At 40.1% G+C, this 25,936-nt stretch overlaps 1 protein-coding gene across 1 annotated transcript in view; it reads left to right on the top strand.

Moving 5' to 3' along the window:
* Positions 1 to 25,936, top strand: part of LOC144523325 (arf-GAP with coiled-coil, ANK repeat and PH domain-containing protein 2-like) — a 52,187-nt gene that overhangs the window by 17,022 nt on the left and 9,229 nt on the right. Inside the window, exons 3-19 of the mRNA XM_078258814.1 lie at positions 1,148 to 1,267; positions 1,857 to 1,910; positions 4,581 to 4,639; positions 5,797 to 5,980; positions 9,035 to 9,079; positions 9,161 to 9,256; positions 12,839 to 12,913; positions 19,156 to 19,268; positions 19,833 to 19,884; positions 20,586 to 20,686; positions 20,831 to 20,936; positions 21,238 to 21,446; positions 22,523 to 22,592; positions 22,722 to 22,816; positions 22,972 to 23,159; positions 25,256 to 25,348; positions 25,699 to 25,931. Of these exons, the coding sequence (XP_078114940.1) occupies positions 1,148 to 1,267; positions 1,857 to 1,910; positions 4,581 to 4,639; positions 5,797 to 5,980; positions 9,035 to 9,079; positions 9,161 to 9,256; positions 12,839 to 12,913; positions 19,156 to 19,268; positions 19,833 to 19,884; positions 20,586 to 20,686; positions 20,831 to 20,936; positions 21,238 to 21,446; positions 22,523 to 22,592; positions 22,722 to 22,816; positions 22,972 to 23,159; positions 25,256 to 25,348; positions 25,699 to 25,931 (1,893 nt within the window). The remainder of the gene's footprint in view (positions 1 to 1,147; positions 1,268 to 1,856; positions 1,911 to 4,580; positions 4,640 to 5,796; positions 5,981 to 9,034; positions 9,080 to 9,160; positions 9,257 to 12,838; positions 12,914 to 19,155; positions 19,269 to 19,832; positions 19,885 to 20,585; positions 20,687 to 20,830; positions 20,937 to 21,237; positions 21,447 to 22,522; positions 22,593 to 22,721; positions 22,817 to 22,971; positions 23,160 to 25,255; positions 25,349 to 25,698; positions 25,932 to 25,936) is intronic.

A 25,936-nucleotide genomic window follows, 5' to 3' on the forward strand; every position in this document is an offset into this window, starting at 1 on the left:
GTAAACTAATAAAATAGAACAACATTGAAATGCAGTATGTACCTTAAATATTTCTGAACTACATTTTTTTGAAAAAGTAACTACTAATCAAACAAGCACACAAAAAAGTCATAAAAACAACAAGCTCATGCAAAAAAAACCTCAAACATTCAGTTTCCAGTTCATTAGGTACCTTAGGCATTAGTTTTAGCTAGGTGTACCTAGAAACTGGCAACTGAGTTTACACATGGAACAGAGCATAGGTGCAGTGGAGAAAAACAGTGGTAGTCGAGTCATAATTGAAATTAGTGAACTTCATTAAGTATCAAAAAGGGTTTTAAAAAATGTTTAACCTCCATGTGAGAGAAAAAAAATACAATAATAATTTGTCGTGGTGGAAAATGGTGCACCAATAACAGAATGTGTGGGAAATACAGATGACTATGATGGTTTGTTTAAGTGGATGGGTATTAGCATGTGCATGTTTTTAGATAGAAGATTATCAAGACCATCAAGACCTGCTGATATGTAATAATATGAAAAATCTGTATGTTGTGTTTTTGAATTGAAATGCCACATTTTGAGTGACAGCATGATTTAGATAAGTTTAATTTTTTAAATTTCTGATTCAAGTCCCTAATTTACTTGAGGTTTGCTGCAAAATATCAGTCAATTGTTTAAATAGGGTGAAATAAGCGTTTAATATTGTATCAGCTTTTATGTATTTTTCTGACTGTTGATAACTTACTAATGTGTTAGGGAAATTGCCTAAAGTTAGCATTTTTAGTTATTTATTTAACTGCTTTGGCTGTAGATGCACATTCAGTCTCTGTGTCATCTCCTGTGTGGGAGTGGATGGAGAACGGCCAGCGTTTGTTGTGAGTTTACATAACCTGGAATTATCTGCCCCCAATAAGTCAGAAAGGGAGAGAAGTGCCTGTTGTTAATTACCAAGAAACTGACTAAGCATCAGTGTTGGTCTTTAGCTCAGCACCACCACATTCCAACAAAACTACGATTCCTTAATCTATTTTAAGCAGCGAACTTCAAGTGTTTAAAAAAAAAAAAAGAGCGAAAGCCCTGAAGAAATGACCTGAATTGTTTCTAGTTTCTCTTCACTCAAGTGTTACCCCCCTAAGCATTTGCCTCTTTCTCGTTCTCTCTCTAGTTGGTGAAGTTGTGTATTGGGATGATTGATGCTGGAAAAGCCTACAATGCAGCCAACAAGCAGTTTGTTAGCGGGATCCGGGAGCTAGCCCAGCAGTCCACCAAAGATGAGGTCATTGAGGTAAACAAAAAACAACCTGGCTTGATCTGAATCATAGAAAGTCACCAGCTTTAGTACAGCGTGGGTTTGTTTTTTTGCATGTGTGGGGGCAGGCCTCTTTTGACAATTTATACAATTGCTGTACCTTCTCTCTGTTTGCACGCACTACCTTATGTCTCTTTTGAGTCAAGTGCTTTCATCCTTACATGACATTACCAGATTGAGGAAAAAATGAGGCCTAGTAAAACCTTCTACTGTCCATTGGGTCTTGACGAGGTCAAATGTTTTGTTTTCCCACATGAATTTTGCATGGCGAGGCAAGTTTTTCCTCTGCCTTTGTGTATTTCCCTCAATGCCTCTCCCTTGGGTTTGAAGTTCAGCCACTGCATGGATTTGGAGAGAGTAACTTCACCAAAATAATTCTTTCCTAAAGTGTTATTGTGTCTCCAAAAAAGACCAAAGTTTCCATGTAGCCATATCTGTCTGACAGAGGAGTCTGTGTCAGACATCCTATTGTTTTAATCCAGTTCTTGTTTTTATTGTTATAAGAATACATGGTGACGTTCTTATTCTGCCTGCCTTCATGGCTGTCCTCCTTTTCTCTCCACAGTCCAGTCTCACAAAGTTTGCTGAGAGCCTGCAGGAGATGATCAACTATCACACGGTATGCACATCTACGTATATATCACTGCCATGTGAAACCGGATGCATTGTCTTTTTCCCCTCCTAAACAGCTGTGTGATGACAAAACTCAGCTGGGCCAACAGTCTGGCAGCTCTTTAACTGTCAGAGTTTTTTATTTACTGCTGGGAAGGACAGCAGCAGACTACAAGACAGAGACATTATGTCTGTGAGAGGATGGCCACTGGTTTGACATAGGGAAGTGGAAACAAGAAATACTTTATAGGGGATAAGCAGTCATGTAGGGGTGCCCTTAAGCAAGACATTTAACCTTCAACTGCTTTTATGGTACAGAAGGAATTGGCATGGCTACACATATAACACTATATCACAAAAGTAACAAAGTTACTTCTGCTCCCAGTATATAAAGTCCTGGGTATAAAGAGAGGATTTTCCTGTCTCATAAAATCTATTCCCTTCCTTCCATGTTGTGGAATCTGTGGTATCTGGTAGAATAAATCATGCGTTACTGAGGTAAACATGGTCAATCTTTAAAGGGGTGATAGAATGCAAAACCGAGTTTACCATGTGGTTGTCATCCTGGAGACCATTTTAGGCTTCAGTTAGAGTAATATAAGTATTCTGTTGGCTTTACATTGTTTACATCACAGTCATCATAATGCATTCCACTTTCAACCACTAGATCTCGGACAACAAATAAACATGAGGCCTTATTGTTTTATCCTCTCTTGTCCCCCACCAAACACTCCAAGGAGCCCAGTAGGACAGATCTGATTATGTGGCTGTTCTGTCCCCTTGTTAGCCTCCTCAGTTGTCTCTGGTAGGCATGATGCTGACATTCAGAAATGGAGACACAACTTTCCTCTCTTTATCCTCTCATTAAGAATTCCTTTAACACAGAAAGGAGGTACAGGGCGAGCTAGAGGCTTTTGTTCTACAGTACAAGTTATTTGCTTGATCTCTCCTGTCATGTCATGTTTCTATAAGCTCTGCATAACATGTTCAGATTGAGTTTCCAGCCAGCATCACACTCTCTGTGAGATGTTTGTTAGAACAAACAACTTTACCAGAGGTGCTGCTACTGGGAATTGAACCTTTGCTATATTAGTGCTTGTGGATGGGAAATGTACATCTATGCTAAATGTGCTTCCCTAAAAGTATTTTTAAGATCAGGAACTTTAACATCTTGAATGTAAATAATGAACAGTCAAACGTTGATTAATAGGCTTTATTCAGGACATTTTGACCTGACCACTGTAACTAATAATATTAATAAAGCCGCCGTTCTATTTAAGTGTCAAAAAGACCTATTTTGCACACACCTAATTAATACTATTGCTGCTGCTGCTGCAACAACTACCAACACCATTTTTAGTGGGGCAAGAGAATGGTAAAATAAGTTAAAGGCACTTTTATTTAGATGCATTTATTTCAGGAATTGATTAGTTGATTGGCAGAGATTCATCAGGTCCTATTTTGATAACCAATTAATCATTAGTAAGTACTTTTTAAAGCAAAATGCCAAACGTTTCAGCCTCATAAATGTAATTTTTTTCTAGAAGTATAGTAAATCGAATGTCAAAACCCAAAGTAATCTTTATACGTCACCTTGAAATCTAGAAAATTGTGGGCATATTTGTTTCACAATTTATAGAGAAAACCATTAATTGATTAATAAAAAAAAAAGCAGTTTAATCAGTTCTATAAGTACCATTTTTACCATGTTTAAAACTGATTTAACACTATTCATATAGCAGTTAAAGCTGAATGCAGCATTAAACTTTATCCTTGGGATGAAGTGGGAAACAATACTTTATAGGTCAACTAAATCTCATTTCATCACATCATTACATTTGAGGTTTTGGCTCGTTTTGTTCAGGTTTGATTGAATTGGGTTCTAGAGGCAGTCTTAGTTCCACCTTGAAGCCATACTGTAATATTGCCAGATTAAATAAGAAACTGTATGTCTTCATAACTAGTATCTCAAAAAGCTGCAGGCTGGGCAGTCTACCATTACTCAACAGCGGAGTCTATCTTCACCAAATCCCCTTATCAGTTTCCTTGACTAGACCCCTAAAAGCCTCCAGGAGCCACAGTGCAGGCCTGCGACTGTGACTCAACAGTGGAAACTGTGGTCACGTCAGCTGACTGTCAGAGAGGTTTTTGCCACTCTGCGATCTTTCAACACATGATCAACTTAAACACAGTGCTCAATCTGTTTGTCATTGGTTGCCTCTCCCAGCCACACTGCTCATATTGTCTTGTCTGGCCGTGAAATCGCACTGAAGCCCTGTTTAGAGAGACTTCTGCTTGTGTTGGGCCTTTTGCTTGGTAGCTCATTTTTTAAGAAAGCATGCAGGTTAATGAGGGTATGACTCACAACCAAGAATAAGCGTATAACGTAATTTCTCTTGTTTAAGTCTTTATGAAGGGAGTTTACAAGGTCAGAGTGTTTGTGTAAATTTAGCTGCTTAATTGCACCCTGTGATGTTAATAAAAATCCTCCTAAACAGACGTGCAGAATGCTGACTTGCAAAACATCCCGTGGCCTGGAACGTGAATTTGTCAGCTTTTTGCTGCTTTCTTAGAGAGGTGCCTTAAGATGTTCAATGCTTGATTTGTTCAACTAACTAGATAGAAGCTATTTTGCCAAACAGAAATCAGCATTTATTCTTTATTTCTTTCTTTACAGATATTATTTGATCAGGCCCAGAGATCAATCAAGATCCAGCTTCAAACATTTGTCAAAGAGTGAGTATTAATCAAATAAAGATGGATAAAGCTGGTTATATCTTTGAGCGATCCAAGCTTTTGAAGAATGCCTCATTTTACATGTTGTGACCCAGATCAAATTAAAACGAGGAATACTGGATTTAATATACTTGTACTTTAATTCTGTGCTGGAGGAAAAGTGTAATGGATATTGACTACAGAAAGCCCACTTTTGACTTCCAGACAGTGCATGTAAGGACACTAAATTATATTAGTATATATTATAATGTTTTCTATTTATATCTCCCTGTTTAAAGCTTCATAATACAGCTCTGAATTCCAGACTGCTTGTGTAAGTGCAGGAAGCAGTGGGCCCTTATGGTTAATTTCATTATAAGGATTAGCAGCTTTTGCCCTTGGCATACCGAAGCTTAACACCCATATCAGAAGCACCCATGCTTCTCAGAGAAAGCTGGGAAACATGTTCCATCGTAATTACTCGCTACCTTGCAGCACTTAAACATTAATCTCATTAATGCAAAACACACCAAAGAACAAATGTGGAGCGCCGAATTTGAGTACTTTGTCCTCCTCCTCAAGACAAGTGGTACTGCCCAGTCACTCACAGCGACACAGCACAAGACCTGGGTCAAATAGGTTTAGAAAATGATTTTCTTTGTTTTAACCTTCTTGGATTTCCAACCGACCAAGACTTATGAAATCACCTTTAACCCCTGTGTGTTCCTGTTGCGTGACCATGATTGTGTTGCTTCATATCCAGAGATAACTTTGCTTCCTTTAACATTCGATCTTTCCACTCACAAGATTGTTGACAACAAAGGGACATGTCCTATTTTACCTCGGTCATTGAGTTTGTCAAACCCCTTCAACTTTATTCCTAAATAGTGTGAAAATGTAGTACTTCAAATGTTTGTGTCCCCATCTAAGGGTTTTACCACCCAGTTAAAGTAACAAGACATATTTTTAGTGCTCAAGATTAGTGATCAACGGTGGAAAAACTAATTTGTTCTCACATTCTAATAAATAAATAAGTGTCTTAGATTTCATTTACTGCAGATTATTTTCCTATTTCCTATTATTTGCTCCTACATACTAAAAATGATTGTACAATATGCACTATATTTAATGTGTTTGTCTGTCTTATTAAACCTCTGTCCCCTCCTTTCCTTTGTCAGCGACATACGTAAGTTCAAAGAAGCCAAGAAGCAATTTGACAAAGTGAGCGAGGAAAAGGAGGCGGCGCTGATCAAGAACGCCCAGGCTCCCCGGAACAAGCAGCATGAGGTGGAGGAGGCCACCAACATCCTCACTGCCACGCGCAAGTGCTTCCGACACATCGTCCTTGACTACGTCTTACAGGTACAACAACTCATTTGGGGATTCAAATTGTAAAACTCTTTTAGTGACAGCCAGGTAATGAACAAAACTCAACATTTGTCAGAAGTCTTGCGTTGCACGGAATCTGTGGATATTTCAAGTAGCAGTGGTATGGCAGTGTATTTGTTTATACTTGCACTTAAAATGTGCTAACAAATTATATATAACATGATAGAAAAGCTGTGTCCATATTACTGTATTTCAGTATATGCTGTAATCAGTGAATTCTACTAATTCTCATTTTAGTCTCATTTTGCAGCACTTTAAACATTACATTGGGTTCTCTAAAGTGATTTTGCAAGAGATTGCTGACATGCAGCTTAAAAAAAAAGCCCAGCTACACAGTCATGTACATTATTTCTCTGTGCACCCTCGCCAATGTGGATTTGGATATGGAACTTAATATGCTAAGTCAGGTTGAACATGCTGAAGTGGCACAGAGAGGAATGAACAGCAGCTCTGTTTGATTCTGTTACATCCAAAGGGAAACACCCAAGCTCATTCACCTGTCATGTTCCAGTTTACCACATCAGAGTTGATTTTGGCTCAAAAATAGTAGCAGCAGATGCATCAGCAGGACACAGTGAGTAGTAGTAGTAGTAGTAGTAGTAGTAGTTTTTTCTTGTTGCAAACAGTGACCTGATAGTACAGAGTGGCATGCTACATCTGTAGCCATTTGCATAGATGGAATAATAAACCGCTAGATAATTAATAAACAAATGGATAAAATGCTCCTCTCTTCTCATGTTTATAACTAAACCTATTAAGGAGTTCATAGTTATTTTATTTTAACATTAGGCCTCACATCAGCCTGATGTAAAATTAATGCATAAAAGGTTTTGGGTCAACAAAATGTAAAGCCATCATGTTTGATGAAGCACTATGGTGGAGAAATTATTTTTTTTTTTTTAGTTAAGAAAATTTGATAACAAGCAGAAGAGGAAGGAAGCAGGAGGAGGAGGTACACAAGAAAACAACTGAAAAGATTTTGTTGAAAACTCTCAGGTCTAACTACTTTCAGGGAACTAAATATTGTGTTTTTAAATCAAATAATCTCCTTTTTTGCAAATATGTTACTTTTTCTTGTACTTAAATCTGTTTAGATCTGTTAGACCTTTTTATGTCAAAGCCAGATGTCTTGTACTGTTCTCTGACCTATCGCAGTAAAAACTGCTAATGCATCATTGAATACATCAGCTGAGTCCTCGGTCTCTCCCCATGGCCACAGTAGCACTGGAGAATGCTTCATGCTTTTTGATAAGGCAGCTGCCAGCCCTGTTATTAAATCTCACTCCAAAGAAACAGACAATGGGCACAGTTCACTCCAAAATCAGATTTTTAAAAGAAACCCAAAAGCACATTTCAGAAAAGGTTTGGCAGCCTGCTCCATAGTAACCCACTGCATAATCACTCTCTCATAGAATGAAGCCTGGCTGTAAGAAATTAGTTTAGTTTTTTTTAGTTTTTTTTATCTTGCCTGTCTGCTTATTGGAAATCTATAAGCCCAGCAGCTAGCACAGCTAATTTAAATGGGTCTCCTTTAAAGTTTCACATTCGGTAGTGCTGTCAGCACTTTTAAAATGCTTTCTGTAGCTCTGCTTGCAGGAAACATTTCAGAAAGATTTTAGCTTTATTTTTTTGTTCTTTTAAGATTGTTTTTGTGGCATTTTTGCTTAATTATACAGTGTACAGTTTACAGTGACATGCAAGATGGTAGAGGGAGAGGAAAATATATGAGAGAGGTTGTAAGCCAGACTTGCATTCATGACATTTTAAGAATGGAGCATTTCTCTTTACCCTGCTGTGCCACGTAAGAGCTAGATCTAAACTATAAACTTTGGGTTTGCTTTATTGTCTGCTGGTCAGGCCTAGAAAAAAACGTAAATTGTAAATGTAATGCAGCAAAACGGATAAAAAAGCCTGACCCTTTTGTGGGTGTGTGGAATTACCACAATTTACCAACAAAATGCTCAGAAATGTTGCCTGTGGCAGCTGTGTTTGTTTACACCATGATGCACTTTGCCGGTTAACAACCAGTTAATAGGTGCCACTCCATTCAAAACTACTTATCGACTGTAATCGAGACAAGGGGGCTTGTAAAAGTTGCAACGCATCAGCCACTGTGGCTAGGAGATGGAAAAATAAGCTTCCTCCCCTGGGTGGGAGTTAATCTGTATATAAACACAAAGTGTGGTTAGTGTTACCAAGGAAAAGGGCCTCACAGCCTACAGCCAGATAAAATATTGCTCGCCACAACAAGCATATGGACTTTTATTCTTTAGAGGATCGAATTTTCCCTGCTTTCATGACCACAAAAAAGCAAAACCATTGCGCCCAAGTTCATCCAGGCAGAGTGGTACAATTAATTCCGAAGCTGCCTCACCTTCCGTAGTCGCCAAATACATCCACCATGCTCAGACTGTGGCTATACTGTCACACACCAGTCATTAGTTCCTGTCAGTCACAATGCCAGCCAGCATCACCGTCTGTATTTACAACCATCAGGTCATAATTTATCTCGACTCTATCGCTAAATTAACCTCCCAGGCCACATGGGCAGCACAGTGGTAATTTGGGGAGAGAGAGAGAGAGAGAGAGAGAGAGAGAGAGAGAGAGAGAGGTGATGTAGATGATATGTGATACAGGCTACAACAGCATCCCTGAGCTAAACATGAGACACAGAGCTCCTCCTGGTGTCTGTACGAGGAACTACTGTCCAGTAATGTTTGGGGTGATGTGCGATTTGTCTGCTTCAGTTTGACTCATTTCACGTTTGTCTGCTTATTTCATGTGTCCTTGTTTTAAGAAGTTAATTTTTTTTCCATCTCCAGTATCTTACTTCATTTCCCCTTCTGTCTTATGTTCTTTCTTTCTTAGATGATTGTTTTGATTTTCTTTAGTTTGGTGGTTGGTCATGTACTTGTTGAGTTTTCCTCATTGTTTTCCTTATATCAGTATTTCTCAAAAGCATCAGTGATTTAAAAAAAAAAAAAAAAACCTTACTACATCTCACTGTTTTGTTTTTATTCATTACAGATCAATGTGCTACAATCAAAGAGAAGATCGGAAATCCTGAAATCGGTGAGTATACTTTTCTTACACATCCCATTAACCGTGCAGCATACCGACTGGCTCTCTGAATATTCACCGTCTTCTCCTCAGATGTTGTCCTTCATGTACGCCCACCTGACATTCTTCCACCAAGGATATGACCTCTTCAGTGAACTACAACCTCTAATGAAACTGCTTGGAGGACAGGTACAAGCTACAATATACTGTATACCCACACACACTAACCCATGCGTCTGTGCGTATTAAGAGGTTTGACAGTCCCCTAAACACAAAGCTTTTTTCTCGGCGGAAATAGGCACTGAAGGGGTATGTCATTTGTAATATTATCAATTATGACTGTTGAGGTAAAAATAAAAAATTCTTATTCAGTATTACTCATTAGTCAACATTTTTACATCACTTAAGAGGCGAGGTAATAATGTATATCTTACATATACTATTACATTAATTTGTTGCCAGAAGGTATTGAACTCTGCCTTAATTACTTTGGATGTCTCACAAGTTATGTTTCAATTATTTCCTTTTAATGTAATACTTTGTGTAAAAATAAACACTAAGCTAGTCCTGGACAACACGTGCAATGTTATTAGAACATACAGTATAAACTCTTGCAACATAAGCAAACATGAGTCTATTTTGATATTTCAGCTCTGTGTGTGTCTGTGTGCATCCTCTGATAAACAGAGCCTTCCCTCTGAGCCACAGGATGGGCCGAATGTGACTTTAAGATGATAATCACAGTGGAGCTGATGTTACAGTAAGCAGGAATGAGGAAGAAAGCAGGCTGAGAAGGGTTTTCCCACAGTCCGACTCATTCACAATCAGCTGAGCGAACACAGCAAAGAAACCCGAGAGTGATGCTGAAGGTTGTGGAATATAAACTCTGAGACTGAAGTCGTAGAAGAGCCGAATATGAGGGCGATATTTCTCAGCATTGGGTGGAAGAAAGGAGTCCAGTCTCTGAGTGGGGAGCTGGAGAGGAGCAAAAGAGTAGAGGACACTTCTTAAGAGAGAGAGTAGCCTGTAAACATGTTTTTCTGATGTTTGAACCAACAAACGGATGACAAAAAGGAACCATAGATAGTGTTTTTGTATTTGAGAAACAGAAAAAAGGACAATTTCTTTAAGATCTGAAGAGTTGGGACAGTGGTCCTCTTAATTGGATTGGAGAGAAGAGTTGTGGTTTCTAACCCTCATGCTCTGAAGTTGGAACCATCTGACAAAAGATTGACAGACAGAACCAAAGAGTGCCACGGAAAAGAAAAGGAGGAAGACAGGACCCACTTTGAAAAGCAGATTTTTAGGAAGGGATAAGAGGCGGAATGTAATCTTCTCAAAGCAAAAAGTGATTGAAGTAGAATGGAAAGGCATGGACTTTAAGCCTTCAACACTCAAAAGACTGCAAGGAGTGTGTGAGGAAAAAGGGAGAGAAGTGCAAAAGAGGGAGGGAAAGAGAGATAGGGGGTTGGTTACAGAAGTATAGCTGCGTTGTGTGGATTGTAAGCCTGTCGCACTGAATTTGAAACAGTGTGAAACTGAAAGGAGAGGAAGATCAGAGCCCGAGCTGTGGGAAGCAGTGACAAGGGGATTTTGGATCATTTCTTTTCTCCTCTCCATCATGAAGCTGAAGAAGGTGGAGAGACTGTGCAGGGAGGTGTGGAGGAGCTGTCAACAGGTCTGATAATATGACTCGATGCCTGTAGTCAATGAGAAAGAGATCAAGGGTGGGGAAATGTAAAACTAGAGAGACCAACAAAATGCTAGTACATTCTGGCCTTTATCTATTCTATAAAGTTTGTTGAGAGGAAATTATAGAAGTGGAGGTAAACAACCCCAGCTTGGAGTAAATGTACACTACATTATAGGTGTTTACTTGCCTTACATGATATTGCTACTAGTGTTTTTTGCTTGGGAACAGAAGACTGGATATTTAAGTATTATAAAAAAAGGTTGTTTAAGTTGCAGAAAACTGAGGAACTGTAAATGGCAATGTTCCTTAGGTTGTTTGGGAATGGGTTACTGAGCTGGTATATAGATATAAGCTGAATAATTGATACAGAAGGCTACAGTGGAGGGGGGGGGAAATATTATCTGGCATCAAATATCTTGTTAACCATATAAACAAGTTATGTTTTCAATGTGTTTGAATGACCACTTTATGATTCATGTCAAATATGCCATTTTTTTCCACCCTTGCCTTTGGAAACTACTGGATTGCTTCTAAATATAAGATATGCCAATAACATCTTTCCATGACACAAAGCCTTAGAGTTGAACATGTGTGCGATGAATCTATTAATTCAAAAGGATGTTTTCTATCTTTTCCATGAATCATGCAGCTTGTCATCATAGTGTTAGATGTCAAGACAGATTTTAGCAGAAGAAAGAGTGAAAGAAATTGTTTCAGTGGGGTGCTCTGGTGGGTAGGAGACAAACCAAAGCAGAATCAAACGTTTGAGGTGATTGTCTCTGCTGATGTCGTCAGTGGGGGCTGCATAGTGAGATAGATAAGATGTTAAAGGTAAGGTGAGTCTGTCACAAAATATGTGGAGATACAAACACACACACACACACACACACAACTGCATTTGCAGATATAGATAGAAGCAGATTGACGGCATGGACTGGACTGGACTAGTTACTGTTGTGCGACAGGGGAAAACATTTCCCATCTGATGTTATCAGCCTGCCTTTTTGCCGTCCACCCATTTCCTCTCCAAACAAAACAAAAGATCCGGCTCCCTCAAATGCTGTCTTCTCTGAAATAAATGGATCACATTTTTGTCATATTTTCCACAAAAGTATAATTAAGTATAGCATATATTTTGTGGAAGAAAGAACTGTGAATTAGGCAGATAATAAACAAAATGTTGCTCTGCTGAAAATTTCAGCTGTTAAAAGCTACAATACAAAACTTTAGTGCCATCAGAAAGGAAGTAAATTGTTGGTTCCACCCTTTTTCTGTCTCATTTGGCACTCTGACTTCTCTGTAACTCATTAGTATGAAATGCCATTTAGCTTGAAGTTGTAGTACAGTAAGTGGTCTCTGTAAAGCCACAGCAGGCATTAAAAGCATATGATAAACACAGCTAATATGTAGTAAACATGCATCACTCATGTTTAAGACACAGATAGTGATCCCTTTGTGTTTGATGCTCGAGACACGATGATTTAGGTCAGGTTGCGGTTACAGACTGATAAAGCAGTAGAATCTGCTCTAAGGCAAAATGGCACATTTTCAGCATCACCCTATGACCTCTAGCACTTCATTGAAGTCCTTTTTTTAATTTGTTGCTTTCTTCTCTTCTCAAAAGAATCCTTTATTTTCCTCTCTACACGCAATGGTTACTCGCGGGGGACGAGGAGAATCGGTCACCCCCCATCCAATTTCACACATGATGAAGCCTCCACAGCACAGTCAATTTTGTTTAGAGGAGAAGGCCTGTGTTGTCTCGATGTGGCCTGTGGAAAAGTTGTTTATTTGCTGGAATCATTTATGCTCTCAAGAATAGAAAGGAAAGCTCTGTGCACACATGCTTGCCTTCACCTTTCAGGTGCAGTCGAAAGAGAAGGTTTTGATTTGAATGGCCCACCTTTAGATTGTCTGTATTTGTAATAACTGTAATTGTATGGCGAGATAAATCAAAAGAAAGAGTGTGACAAGTTCATATTTTGTGTCTCAAAAGTTCCTGTATGTTGTTTTGAATTAAACACTCATTACCAGGTGGTTTGGTAAGCTTGACTAACCAGTTGTTCTCTCTCTTGCAGTTGGACCAGCTGGTGGTGGATGCTGCCAAAGAGAAGAGGGACATGGAGCAGAAACACTCCACCATCCAGCAAAAGGTACACACACACTCACAATATGATCCCATTTTCTTTTACATTTAAAAACAAATGTACATAGAAAATGGAAACTAAACACACTTTCACAAATAAAATTTAAAAAAAACATTAACCACAATACAACCAAATTAGGTGCACACTTGTGAATATAAATCATAAATGACAACTTTATTCTCATTTCCTCTGCCCAGCAACCTGAAAAACACTTACTTACTTACACTTACTCTGTGTGCTCAACATGGCCAAGTTACTCTGAGCCTGGATTTCTCCTACATGTGTAGTGACTTTATGGCTGTTAGATCCCACAAAGCCTTTCTCATTGCACTCAGACCTCCTCCCATTAAAAGTAAACCCACAGCACTCTGCTGGGATCTTGCGGGACTTACTTTTACCCCACGGCCTCTTGTGCTCGTAGCCCTCTGATCACAACCTCCCTCACTGCTCACCTGCACTGAACTCTCTCTGAACACTATGCTGCCAGAGTTGGGCTCACCATGGTCAAATATTATAAGCTTGTGGTACAGTAAAACGAATGAAAGCATTCACGTTTTTAATTCCATTCATTCATTAAAATTCAATTATTAGAAATCTAAGGACAAATCACTTATTTGCAATTGAAAGAAATATTGCATATAAAATAATTTGCCCAAGGGAGCATTCACATACCAGAGCTACAGTATCCATTTCAATCCATTCACTGTACATTTGTCATTTGAGTGAATGGAGGTAGTGCTCCTCCCTCAGGTGTAAGGTGATCCCTAAGGATGATCTCAGCCACACACCCACACACCCATGCATTATTGACGAGTGACGGAAACCCTTTTTCAAACAAACAAGGTTGAGTTTCAGAACCCTCACATCTCTGGTCAGCACGCACGCTAAACCTAATATCCCAACTGAGTCACACTTGTGGATATATTATCTACAAGAAGGGTGCACCAGAAGTTTTGACAATAAATTAAATGTAAAGAGACAATAGCTGAAATGTGATACTCATGCATTTTTTTTTGCCCCTAAAAGTGAAACATTTAGTAGTTATTGAAAAACAGTTTTGCCTTTTTGGCTTCTGATCATTTTGGACACTGTTCTCTTTTGAGCTCTATGAACCCTCAACAGAATAAACGTTAAGCAGGATGTGTGGTGTTATGTTATGTTACGTTACAGTATGGTGATTGTAGATTGCCCTTAGCTTTAACTGTACATCACAGAGCATCATTAACTCCAGACAACATCTGCCAGCTCTGTACCCAGCTGTTGTCTGCTGGGCTTCTTTTAATTTGTCTGCCTATCAGTGACGTTCATTTCAGCCTCCAACTGTGTGCAAGTAGTACAAATTCTGAGATGTCTTTCTTTTTTCACCTCCCCTGTTGTTCTTTCCTTCTGTCGCTTTGTAATTTGTTTTGTGTCTGCCTTCTCCATCTGTTTTTCTTTTGCCTCTTGTCCTCTCTCTCTTCCCTCTTGCTCAGTCAGTGATGGTACGTGTGCCAACTTCCGCCTGTCCTTGAGCACCTATCCTCCACCTCCCCTCCCTCAATTTATCTAGAAGCTATTTATATGTTGTCTCGCTCCCAACACCCGCTCTCTCTTGTCTAGCTGTTTATACACGGACACTCCTAACCAACTGTCTTCCTTATTTCTTCTACTTCTGCTCTTTCCCCCCCATCTCTTCTTCTTTTACTCACTTCAGGCTGCTCTGCAGGTAAGCTGTGTTACTCTTCCTTTTTTCCCCCTCACTGTCATGTCTGCATGGTCGAACAGCTACTGTACACACTGCTGTAACTGCTTGGACTCAACCTCTGCTGGTCACGTCATTTGTAGCTGGTTCATCACAAGATTAAACTGATGATATGATGCAATCAATATCATCAATGATGTTTTGACGTCATTGTGCCTTTTTGCACATGACTGTCCACATTGTACCATGCTGCTTGTTTTGTGCTTAGTTGAGTTCAGTTATTTGCAGATTCTAAACCAACTAAAGTATGTTTGGTATTGGCAAGAAGGATGATCTTTATTGAAATGAAATACACATTAATATTTCCTCAGTGCTGCAGGTCAAAGTGCACACATGTTACTTATTATAATAAGTAAGGCTGACACTCTTTCCCAGGCTGACTGAGTGACCAGGTTGAGGTATTTCCTGTTTTCAAAGACACTTCAGCAGGTTGTCTGTCTATATATAGACTTGTACTCACTGTGGCAGGGACTGTATCTGTGGCCTGATAGAGCAGGTTCTTTACCCATCAAGCTACATAACCACCTTGTAATAGAACATACAATGCTGATTTAATAAAGTATAATTAGTGTAAACTGAACTAATGATCTGTATCAGCCTTAGTGACTAGGGTCATTTGCACCAACATAAACAAAACAGACTACACATGTCTCTGACTCCTCTTGCCTTTGTAGTTGTGTAGGTGATGCAGGTTGTTTACTCGTGGTGCTTTCCTCATCACTTACTGTTTGAAATGTGTGAAGGTTGGGCACACTGGCAGTGTTTTGAAACTCCTCCTTTTATATCCGAGTATGAGCCAAGAAAGTAAGTTTTAAAAGCCAGAAGTCTTGTAAAGTAATTGGTGAATTGTTAGTATTGATGAATAAACATATCAGCCCCCCATGATTTTATTATGTGTTGGATGCCATTTGACCCAAAAACCTTTACTTATCGCCCCCTTTAGGATAGTTCTCTTCTGTATTTTCAGTCCTATCCACACTGTCCACTTTATTCGTGCTTGCACACAAAACTTTGTCATTATCATTGTATTGATGAAACCTTTCATCCTCACGATATTTGAAAGGGATCCTGAGGTTGTGTTTAGCATGCTTCCTATCTCCCTCTGTGCAGAAGCAGCACTATGACCACAGGGCGGTAACAGAGAGAGAGACAGGCTGCTGACTTAAAGATTTTCCTGTCTTGTCTCATAAAGAAAAAAAATACGCCTCATTGGTTTTGAAATGGCTGGTTTAATTGTTTTCCTGCAAGACTAAGTCAGAGTCTCTTAACTGTCATATACACTGATTGCTTTTTCAAGTCATTTGAAAAAGGCTCAAACATTACAGACACTCAGCATGGTTAAAGAAGTAGCTACTTTATCAACACACACTTCCGTGGCGGAATACACACACACACACACACACACACACACACACACACACACACACACACAAGGGGGATGAGAGCAGGTTAGTTCATTTGAAGTCCGTATAAATGTTTGATGCCCAAGATCCTCTGCACGGTCCACTTGATTATTCTAACAGACACACACACACACACACACACACACACACACACACACACACACACACACACAGGTGACCTTCACTTAGGCCTCATGAGGAGGAGGAGCAGCAGAGGCAGTGATGAATGTTTTGATAGACAGATACACAGCCACAGGAGAGGAGGAGGTGAGGGTTTGTAGAAGGGACAGGCCACGTTGCTTATAGTGACACACTGCCATTGAGATGCTACACAGGTAGACTTTGAGATAGCAAAGACTCATTGGCCTCACAGGGAAACACATACACAGAAAAGGGGGCTCACACTCTATAAAACCTGTGAAAAATGAAGATTTTCAGCCGTTTTCACTACGTCTGGTATCTGGTGAGTGCACCTAAAGCAGGGAGATTGAGTTAGAGTATGTGTGTGTTCATGCAAGGGACAGTATCTGTGGCTATTTATAGGAATAGTCTGTGTTTATGTTTTTTCAGTGTGATTGTTTTCTCTTGTGTTTATGCCATTTTCTATGTTGACAAATCCATGATTTCTAATAATCCTGTGGTAGCATAAGAAATATATATTTATTTTCTCTGTGTGCCGTTCTCTTGCTGTGTGTGACATTTTAGGAGGTGACTCAGCCCGAGTCTTTACCAGACTGCCGCAACTTTTGCGCTTGGAGGTCGACCTCCGTACGTAGAGTCACTGCATCGATTTCCATCTGACTTCTGCTTTGTAACCCTACCTACCCCTGTCTTTCACCGCCTCTCCTGCACACGCTAAGAGACTGCATTGCAGTGTTTGTATAGATGTTTGCACCTTTGTCTGTTTCCTCACTTCAGAGTGCTACACATACATTTGTGTTGATGTGTCTTGATTATGCAGCATGTTTTTTTTTTATGCCTCTTTGTTGGTGCCAGTGTCTGCTGCAGTGAACTCAGGTTGCTGGTTGGATGTCAGTGAGTGGTTTGTTGCTTTGCAGTCCATTGTCACTGGTTTGATCATTGGCTAATAAATGAACGCATCTCTGTTGTCAGGCGAAAACCTTACATCGCTCAAATGTTTCATGAACTAAGAGCAACAGCCTTACTAGGTTGACCACTACCTGTTTTTGAAATGTATGTAACATGGTTGAAAATGATTTCCCAGACCCAAGCAGTCACAGAAATGTCTTGACCTACCTAACCTAGTTGAAAATAGAGAACCAGAAAGGTTTTCACATGACAGCAAAAGTGTTATTATTCTTTGGCTTCGGTCTTAATTAAGAGGTGTGTGTGTGTGTGTGTGTGTGTGTGTGTGTGTGTGGGGGGGGGTGTGTGATGGTATCATAGGGCAGATGGGGTTTAACTTAAGCTTTTGCTCTGGTTACATTTACAGATCCAAGTAAGGAGAAACCTCTAGAACAAAGACAGAATGCAGTTAACCTTTTATAACTCCTCCACTGAGAATAGTATTGTGTAGAATCTTTGTATATTTGTGCCCTCATTATGTGCTTGTTTAGCATGAATGATTTCTAGGAAGTAAACAGGAAATGGTCGTTGTCGCCACCTGCTGAATGACTGAGGTCGTTTTTACGCAGCACACAGAATTATCAATGTTGACATATTTTACTTAGAGAGTTTACTGTAGTAAGATTTGTCTGTGATATTTTTTTGATGATGATCAGCACATTTGCATGTAAAGAATCGGTCCAAGAAAATTACCATTAGCCCTCTCCTTTGAGTGGCTGTTTCAGAGCACCACGTCATAATTGGTTTCATAATGGAGGACAAGGTGACAGAAAAAGACTGGATGTTTCTAGAAGGACAACAGAGAAGTACAGTAACGGACCTACAGCTGTAATTGGTTGACAAGATGGTGACACTCAATATAAATTGACTCCACAAGGATGGACGGACACACACAAACAAACAAACACAAACAAACAAACGCATCATGATATCTAATGTCACTTGCTGAAGCTGAGAAAGGTAGGAGGGTCTTTGGAAAGTGCGGCAGCAGCTCAGGTAGTTAGAGCTACTCTACAGGGACAGTCCCATGACAACACACCAGATTGGGTTTCAGCAGCAACAGAGTCAGTGAAAGAAAGATGCATGAAAGCTCACTTTGCAACTTACTCATTGTTAACTTAGGACATTAACTAACCTAGCTAGCTGAATACTGAACTAATTAAAACCTTATAATGCAGTGATAGCTCACCTGGTTGATCGTGCGCCCTATATACTGAGGCTCAGTCCTTACTGCAGTGGCCTGGGTTTGAGTCTGACCCATGGCCCTTTGCTGCATGTTGTCGACCCTCTCTCCCTCCTTTCCTGTCTTGGCTATCCTATCAAATAAAGCCCAAAAAATAATCTTTAAAAACACAGTGGAGCCTCAGTCTTAATGCAGGTATTGTTTATGATGTGCAAGTATAAAATAATGGAAAGCCTGGACATGGTGGGTCTTTGCAAACTACTAGTATGTGATACTTATTCAAACTGAAAGTCTCAACTTTATTATTATTATTATTATTATTATTATTATTGTTAATAACTTTATTATATATTAACTGGATAAACCGGATAAGTTCTGGGATATGTTTTGTCCCCATATTAGTTGGACATGTCAAAGCATCTTAAGAGAGGGAGATGTGGATGAAGGAAAAAGTAAAATATTCTGAAGCCTTGACACTGTGAAGACAAATATAAGAAACACTTTCCAGTATTTTGCTAGGTGTATTTTTAACCTCCCTTCTCAGGCAATATATATAATCTATTTGAATAGATATAACTGCAACCATCAGCTGTGTGTGTGTTGTTTCTATCTTGTTCGGTTCTTGGTGTTAAACATTCAGGTGTGAGATGGTCTGAACAAGGTCACTTACTGTAACACAACTAAGACTGACGGCCCTCATTTGGGACTTTGGGAAAAGTGCTGAGTCACTTCTTACCCTATTGGAAATGTAGGAAATTTGGATTTTAACATGTTTGCTTACTTTGTTTTGTTTTTGCTCTCTGTCTTTTTTTCTTTTCTGACACTTAATGTTCAGGACTTCTCGAATGACGACACCAAGCTGGAGTACAATGTGGATGCAGACAATGGCATCGCAATGGAGGGTTATCTGTTTAAGAGGGCCAGCAATGCCTTCAAGACGTGGAATAGGTATGACAGACGCAGTTCAATTAGCATCTTTATGAATACATTTAGAATTTAATTTTATGATAAGGAATTGCTATAGTGGGCTGGTTGTGGATTTTGGAGGGCATGCATTGTCATCAAAATCTAGAATAGAGATATTAAAGGTGCTTTACATTTTAATACCTCAGCAAGTACTACCTAAGTAGGTTCTTTATCACAGTCACAAGAATATAATTGGGTTGTATGTAGAAGGAAGAGGTTAATACCGTACATTAATTAATTGGATGTCAGTGAAATACCATTCCTGACAACCATACCACTGTCACCTCTTTCTTTCAAAGTTGACCCATATATCCAGCAAGCCTTTCGAAAGCCTGTACAAATGAGACTGTGGGTGGGCTTTATGTTCCTCTCCTTCCTCTTTACTGTATTTAACTTCTGAGTAAAAGTATCTACTCATCAGCTATCTCTCTCTAGACACTGCCATCGCTCTAATTCACACTAGATTTATGTCAAAAAACGTGTTATTTTAGGAGCATCACTGGCAACTGCATGTGACTGCTTGTTTTTCTCGTGATCTCCTTTCAGGCGTTGGTTCTCCATCCAGAACAATCAGCTAGTTTACCAGAAGAAATTTAAGGTATGTCAAGTGACTCCCTGCAGACTGACCACAATCAAATATGCATGAGTTTGACTTCCTGCACCAATAACCCCTCTCCCCCAAATGTATTTTTAACAGGAAGCTTTATTTAAGAGCTGTAGTACAGATGTTTAGTGTAGGATAAACCACAGCTGTATGGGAAGATACAGTACAATTCTTTTGCACAACACTGAAAAATGATTGTGTGTTACATCGAAGCCAAATATTTTTGTTACATTTCAAGAGAAGCATTTTTCTGAAGTGCAGCATGGAAAACATGTCTATGCAAAGCTGTTAATAGTCAAATATTGTTAAATAATATTAGTACAATTGGCCAGTTTATTCAGTTATGCCCCGTTCATACCATACAGGGTGGGAATAACACGCTTTTGCTGTGCTGTGCTGTGATTTGTGTATTTTAGTTTACACCCTGACAGCAGGAAATAACCACACATGATATTGTCACTGAAGTTGACCTTGAAACTACCTGCATGATTGAAATATTGCCAAACATTTAGATTTGGATATTTTTAGCACTTTCTTCGTTTGTGAATCTATTTTAAATATTGCAATGGAATAATAACTGTTTTAAGATAAGTGAGCAACACCTTTACTGTGTTGTACAGAAAATCTTAGTTGTTCAGCACTGTCTGTTTGTGTATGTATTGTGTTTAACCAAAGCTGCTGTGCTGTCCCCTCAGGACAACCCAACAGTGGTGGTGGAAGACCTTAGGCTATGTACCGTCAAACACTGTGAGGACGTAGAGCGCCGCTTCTGTTTTGAAGTGGTGTCGCCCACCAAGTAAGTTTGAGACCCTGTTAGTCTAATGAGCACTGGAATATTTTACTAAAGGTGGGAAGGTGGAGTAGCAGGGTACCCACCTCCCACACATGCTCACACACATTCAGCAGACAGCAGTTGTGTGATGCTTGTCTGTCCCAACAGGAGCTGTATGATGCAAGCAGACTCAGAAAAGCTGCGACAGGCCTGGATCAAAGCCGTCCAGAACAGCATCGCCACCGCCTTCCGCGACAAGGGAGATGAAGGCGAGGTAAAAACCAAACACACTGAGAAACACTGTGTGGATAGTTCAAGGGATTCACATATACTTTAGATACATAAATTGATAGATAAATCATGTGTTGAAACTTTAACTGTGTATATGTATGTAACACCAATTTCCCTTACTTGAGTTTACATTCACTTTCCCTTTTCTAGACAGTGTTTTTGTTGCTACAATGCACCAATTACACCACAGGGATTAAGTTTCATTTAGCTTTCATCCTATCCCATCTTAACAAATCGTGACCATCATTCTGGATGTCTGGGCATTCCCCTGTCTCTCATGTCAGAAGCTGGATAGAAAGTCGTCCACGTCAACAGGGAGCCTGGACTCTGGTGGGGAGCCAAAGGAGAGATCACTGAAAGGAGAGAGTGCCCTGCAGAAGGTCCTGGCAATCCCAGGCAACACCTGCTGCTGTGACTGTGGGCAGCCAGACCCCCGTTGGGCCAGCATCAATCTGGGCATTACCCTCTGTATACAGTGCTCTGGTATCCACAGGTAAACTACTTGTTTTGTGTAAATTAATCCTTAAAATAGGTCTTTTAATATTGAGGTTATGAACAGCTAGACACATAAAAATGGCAGCAAAAGCAGGACTTACAATAACAAAGAGCAATGGAGGAGGATATAGATAAATAAAATATCAATCTAAAAGAAAAGGATAAATCACAAAGGAAGAAACAAAGTCATAAAACTCTTAAATAACCAACTACTACTTTTAAGTGCTATGAAAAAGTAAAGATGTTTATTCCAGAAAGGAGAGCCTGAGGCAAACTAATAAACTATGGAAACTAATATCAGCACATTGTATTTATTTATCTACTAACTTGCAGGAATACAGTTCATTTTGAGTTCATTTGGTTTAGTGAAAACTGGAAAGTATTAAAAAGTAATTGCATGTTTGCTTAGTTATGGAAAATCTTTTCCACCAATGCTTTGTACAAACTGTTGGTCTTTAGGGATTTATGAAATGTAAACTCACTGTTATGAACAACCAGCCTGCTTGGGATGTTGTGGTGACCTTTAATTACCAGGGTAAAATAGTTAATAATCATTCAGGCCAAATTTGAATTAGCATAAAAGCATCCAGGGATCTTCCTTACTAAAACCTAAAAAAGTAATTGATCTTCATTGTGATTTCCTAACCAGAGTGGGTTCAGATGTTTCCATCATATAGACCCCATTTGTAGCCTTTGTAAATCTCTGGCACTTTGTCTCTATAGTAGTGATATATTTTTGAATATACATATATGTTACTAACAAAGGCATAGAGCAGTCAGAGTACTGCACGTTTATCTGAGAACTACCTTCTCTACATACTGGCTTTGTGTGGTTAATGCTGCTAAAGCCATGTATCTGAAAAGTATAATTGTCTTCAAGTCTTTCCAGCATTTAGCCTTTTAGCCCTTTCACAATTAAAGCATAATGAGTAAAGCCATTGTGCTTTTTTAATCGCTTCTTTCATCTACTTAAATTGAATTCACTATTATTAACTTGTACTTTTATGTTGCACACTGCAAACAGATTTCCCTTGTTCTAAGCACAATGACAATAAAGACCTATTCTATCTGCAGGAGTCTGGGAGTGCATTTCTCTAAGGTTCGGTCTTTGACTCTGGATACATGGGAGCCAGAACTTCTAAAGGTGAAGGAGGAAAAACTGATGTACATAAACAAATGTACACGAACATCCACTTCAAACTGAATGTCTTACTTCAAATCAAGTGCTTTTAACAAATTACTTTTACATGTATTTTTATTGCACCTTTCACAGTTGATGTGTGAACTGGGAAACGGAGTGATCAACCAGATCTATGAGGCTCGGCGAGAGGAGCTAGGAGCCAGAAAACCACAGCCAGGAGATCCTAGGTACAGAACTGGTAGAAAGCATATTGGTGTTTTCAGACTTTTTCCACTTTGATTCATATTTTACTTAACTTATTTCCTGGTATATAGTGTTTTTCTGTATCTGACATAAAACTGAATATTCTCAAACAAAGCCCGATGCTTCTCGTTCTTAACAGACACGAGGTAGAGGCCTACATCAAAGCCAAATACGTGGACCGCCGGTTTGTACGCCGGCCGTCAGATGAGGAGCTTCGCAACAAAGTGGTTTCTCTGAGCAAACAGGAGAAAAGGCTGAGCAGCAGCTCTGAGCATCTGCCCCCAAGACCGCCACCGCCCACTCCAAAACTCCGACCCGGTCAGGCAGGTCAGTCGAATAATTAACTAACATAACAAACCTTTCGACCCAAGAGTTTGTGCTTTCTGTAACCCTTCCCTCGTTTTTGAACTTAATGAATAACAAACTGACAACAAAACTAATTCAAAGGTGCTGATCCTAACCTGGATGGTGTCTGGCAAACGATTACCACTAAAACATGTACGGAATTTTAGCTGGATGGATTTAATACAGTATTTACCTGTAACATTACTAGTAGTTTAGAACGAGTCATGGTACATTTTGAAAACTGATTTAAAGTCGGTTGATGAGGGCTTGGACTTTGGATCAGTAGTTTTTGTCATCTCACCCATAATTCCAGTGATCGGCTACTTGGACGAGGAGCAGTGTTACATAAACTTCCAATTTTAAGTTGAAAGTTCAGCTCAGTCTAACAAATTTCGCCCATCCTAAATTACCTGGTTACTGAATGAATACAGGACTTTAGAGTTTTTGTTTTACAGAACTTTCAGTGCCGCTTTAGAAACAAAATTGCTCTGCATCAGGAGGGCAAAGCCAGTGTCATTTGTGATTGTGGCCACCTTTTTTTTATTGTATGCTCTGTGATTTTTGCATTGCCGTGGAGAAGTGTCCACCCATTGGCATACTGTATGTTCTCTGTGAACAGCATATGCCTCAGCCCTTTTTGCCTCCCATTGCTTCTCGAAGTCTGTCTCCTCCAGTGTCGACCGAGCTGGTAGTCTAACTATCTTTCACCCTGCCTTACTCTCTCTCCTCTTCCTCAATCTTTCTTTCCTGTTCTGTACTTCTGGACTAACTCCTGCTCTCACTGCCTTCCCTATAACTCTCCACCCTGCCACTCAATTTACACCCTCCGCCTTCCAATTCCCAAACTCCCATTATCCCTAACGTAGCTGTTGCCAGTGGCATGGAGGCTCGCCGTGACTCTCTCTTCTGTCCTGACGAGCTTGACTCGCTCTTCTCCTACTTTGACAACTCTGCCAAGCTCAGGAGCAGTAAGTACTGAATGCTTAGTGTTTAGCTTGCTTCTTCATCCCCTCTGTCCATTTGTATTCACTGCTTTGGGACTGTGGACTAACAACCCTTCATCCACTCCTCTGTTCTTCCTTCATCCAGACCTTTTTAATGGACCATCCCATCATGTTAGGGGCATTGCAGAGCGTACCATGTTTTGTTTTTCCCGGGGCTGGGGAGTGTTTCTCTCACACATGGTTTTGGTCAGTGTCTGGTATTTGCATTTGTTTCCGTCTCATCATAGTTTTGGTATTTAGGGACCTGAAACATAAGGTGATGGTGCGGATCTGTCCTTAAGTTTTTTTTTTGTTGATTTCAGCCGGGGACTTAAACGTTCAGTACACTGGCCGTTCCCAACCGGGCTCGCGCAAATGTGACGTCATGGGATGTAACTGTTTATACTCGTGCGTGGTGGTGACGACACTAGTTGCAGTCTTCTCCTGAACAGAGGTGGTGCTAATGAGGCTACCGACTTTGCTATTTCTACGGACTAGAAGAAGAAGAAACAGGTAAACAATGGCCGAACTGGCAGCAGCATTGACGTCAATGCTTCGATTTGATTCGATGACCTACTTCGTCGGATCAAGCCTTTCATTCACCATAAAAGAACCATCTTAACCTAGTATATTTACAAGAGAGACTTGCAGTCACTCTGAGAGTCCTAGTTGTCGGTGAACTCGTTCAGGCCTCCTGTTTTCCGCTATGTCGCGCACCGCTGAAAAAAAATAGAGTGGTGCGGGCACTCAAAATCCTGGTGCGCCAGCGAGTCATTTTGACGTCACATCGGCACGCGCAAGCTTGGATGCGGCTACTGTAAAACGGCCTTTACTGTACAAAATATAAGGACCCCCTGCTGTTTTTGGTAATCAAACATGAGGAAAAGTAGCAGCTGTCAAAAGCCAGTAGATGTTCAAAAAACGTTTAGTTACCAAAAAAAAATCATATTTATCAAAAGGTCTCTGCTACATTAGGAGGCTGTGTGATGATGTGAAAACAGTCAGCAGGAAGGTGTTCCTTTTATTTGATACACTCAGTGAATGACATCTGAATGTTGTTCCACCAAGTCGTGATTCAGACTCTTTGTCTTACAGTAAAAAGTGCAGACAGCGGCATCCAGAACAGCGCTGATGGGAGCAGGGAGATGCTGGCCAACACCCCCTCCAATAACAGCCTGACAGATGCAGGTAAGACACAAACTCATACACTCACACACCACTGTCATTCCACAGACATCCATGCCTATTTAAACAAAAAGCAAGAGCCATATTAGCCAGGTTAAAAAAAAACAAAAAAACACATCTTTCCCAAGCATCAAGAGGCTCAGTTGAAGGTGACAGGTGATTATTGCAGTTTGGCTTATCCACAAAACTTCAAAACATATTATCACAATAAGTAATGCCCTCTCGTGCCATTGCTAAGATTAAAGAGAATCATGGGTTAGTGTCATCGTACGGGCGTGTAGCAACAAGCAACCACTGGAAGACAACTGCACATGAGCTAATACAAATAGATTTTCTTTCTTCCCATTTTTCAGACGCCGCTGAGTCTCCGCCCATGGCCATGCCTGCCACACTGCCTCCTCCGTCACCCTGTAAAGAGGTGGTTTTCTATGAGCCTAAGGAGTACAGCTCGGGTCTGCAGCTCTACTGGGCTGCATGTGCCCGCAGCCTGCCGGACATGTCGGAGGCACTGGCCCATGGAGCCGAGGTCAACTGGGTCAACGCGGAGGACGACAAGAGGACGCCACTTATCATGGCGGTGCAGGGGGTGAG

Source organism: Sander vitreus, chromosome 9 (genome assembly GCF_031162955.1).
Source record: "Sander vitreus isolate 19-12246 chromosome 9, sanVit1, whole genome shotgun sequence".
In the NCBI taxonomy this organism is placed as follows: Eukaryota; Metazoa; Chordata; class Actinopteri; order Perciformes; family Percidae; genus Sander; species Sander vitreus.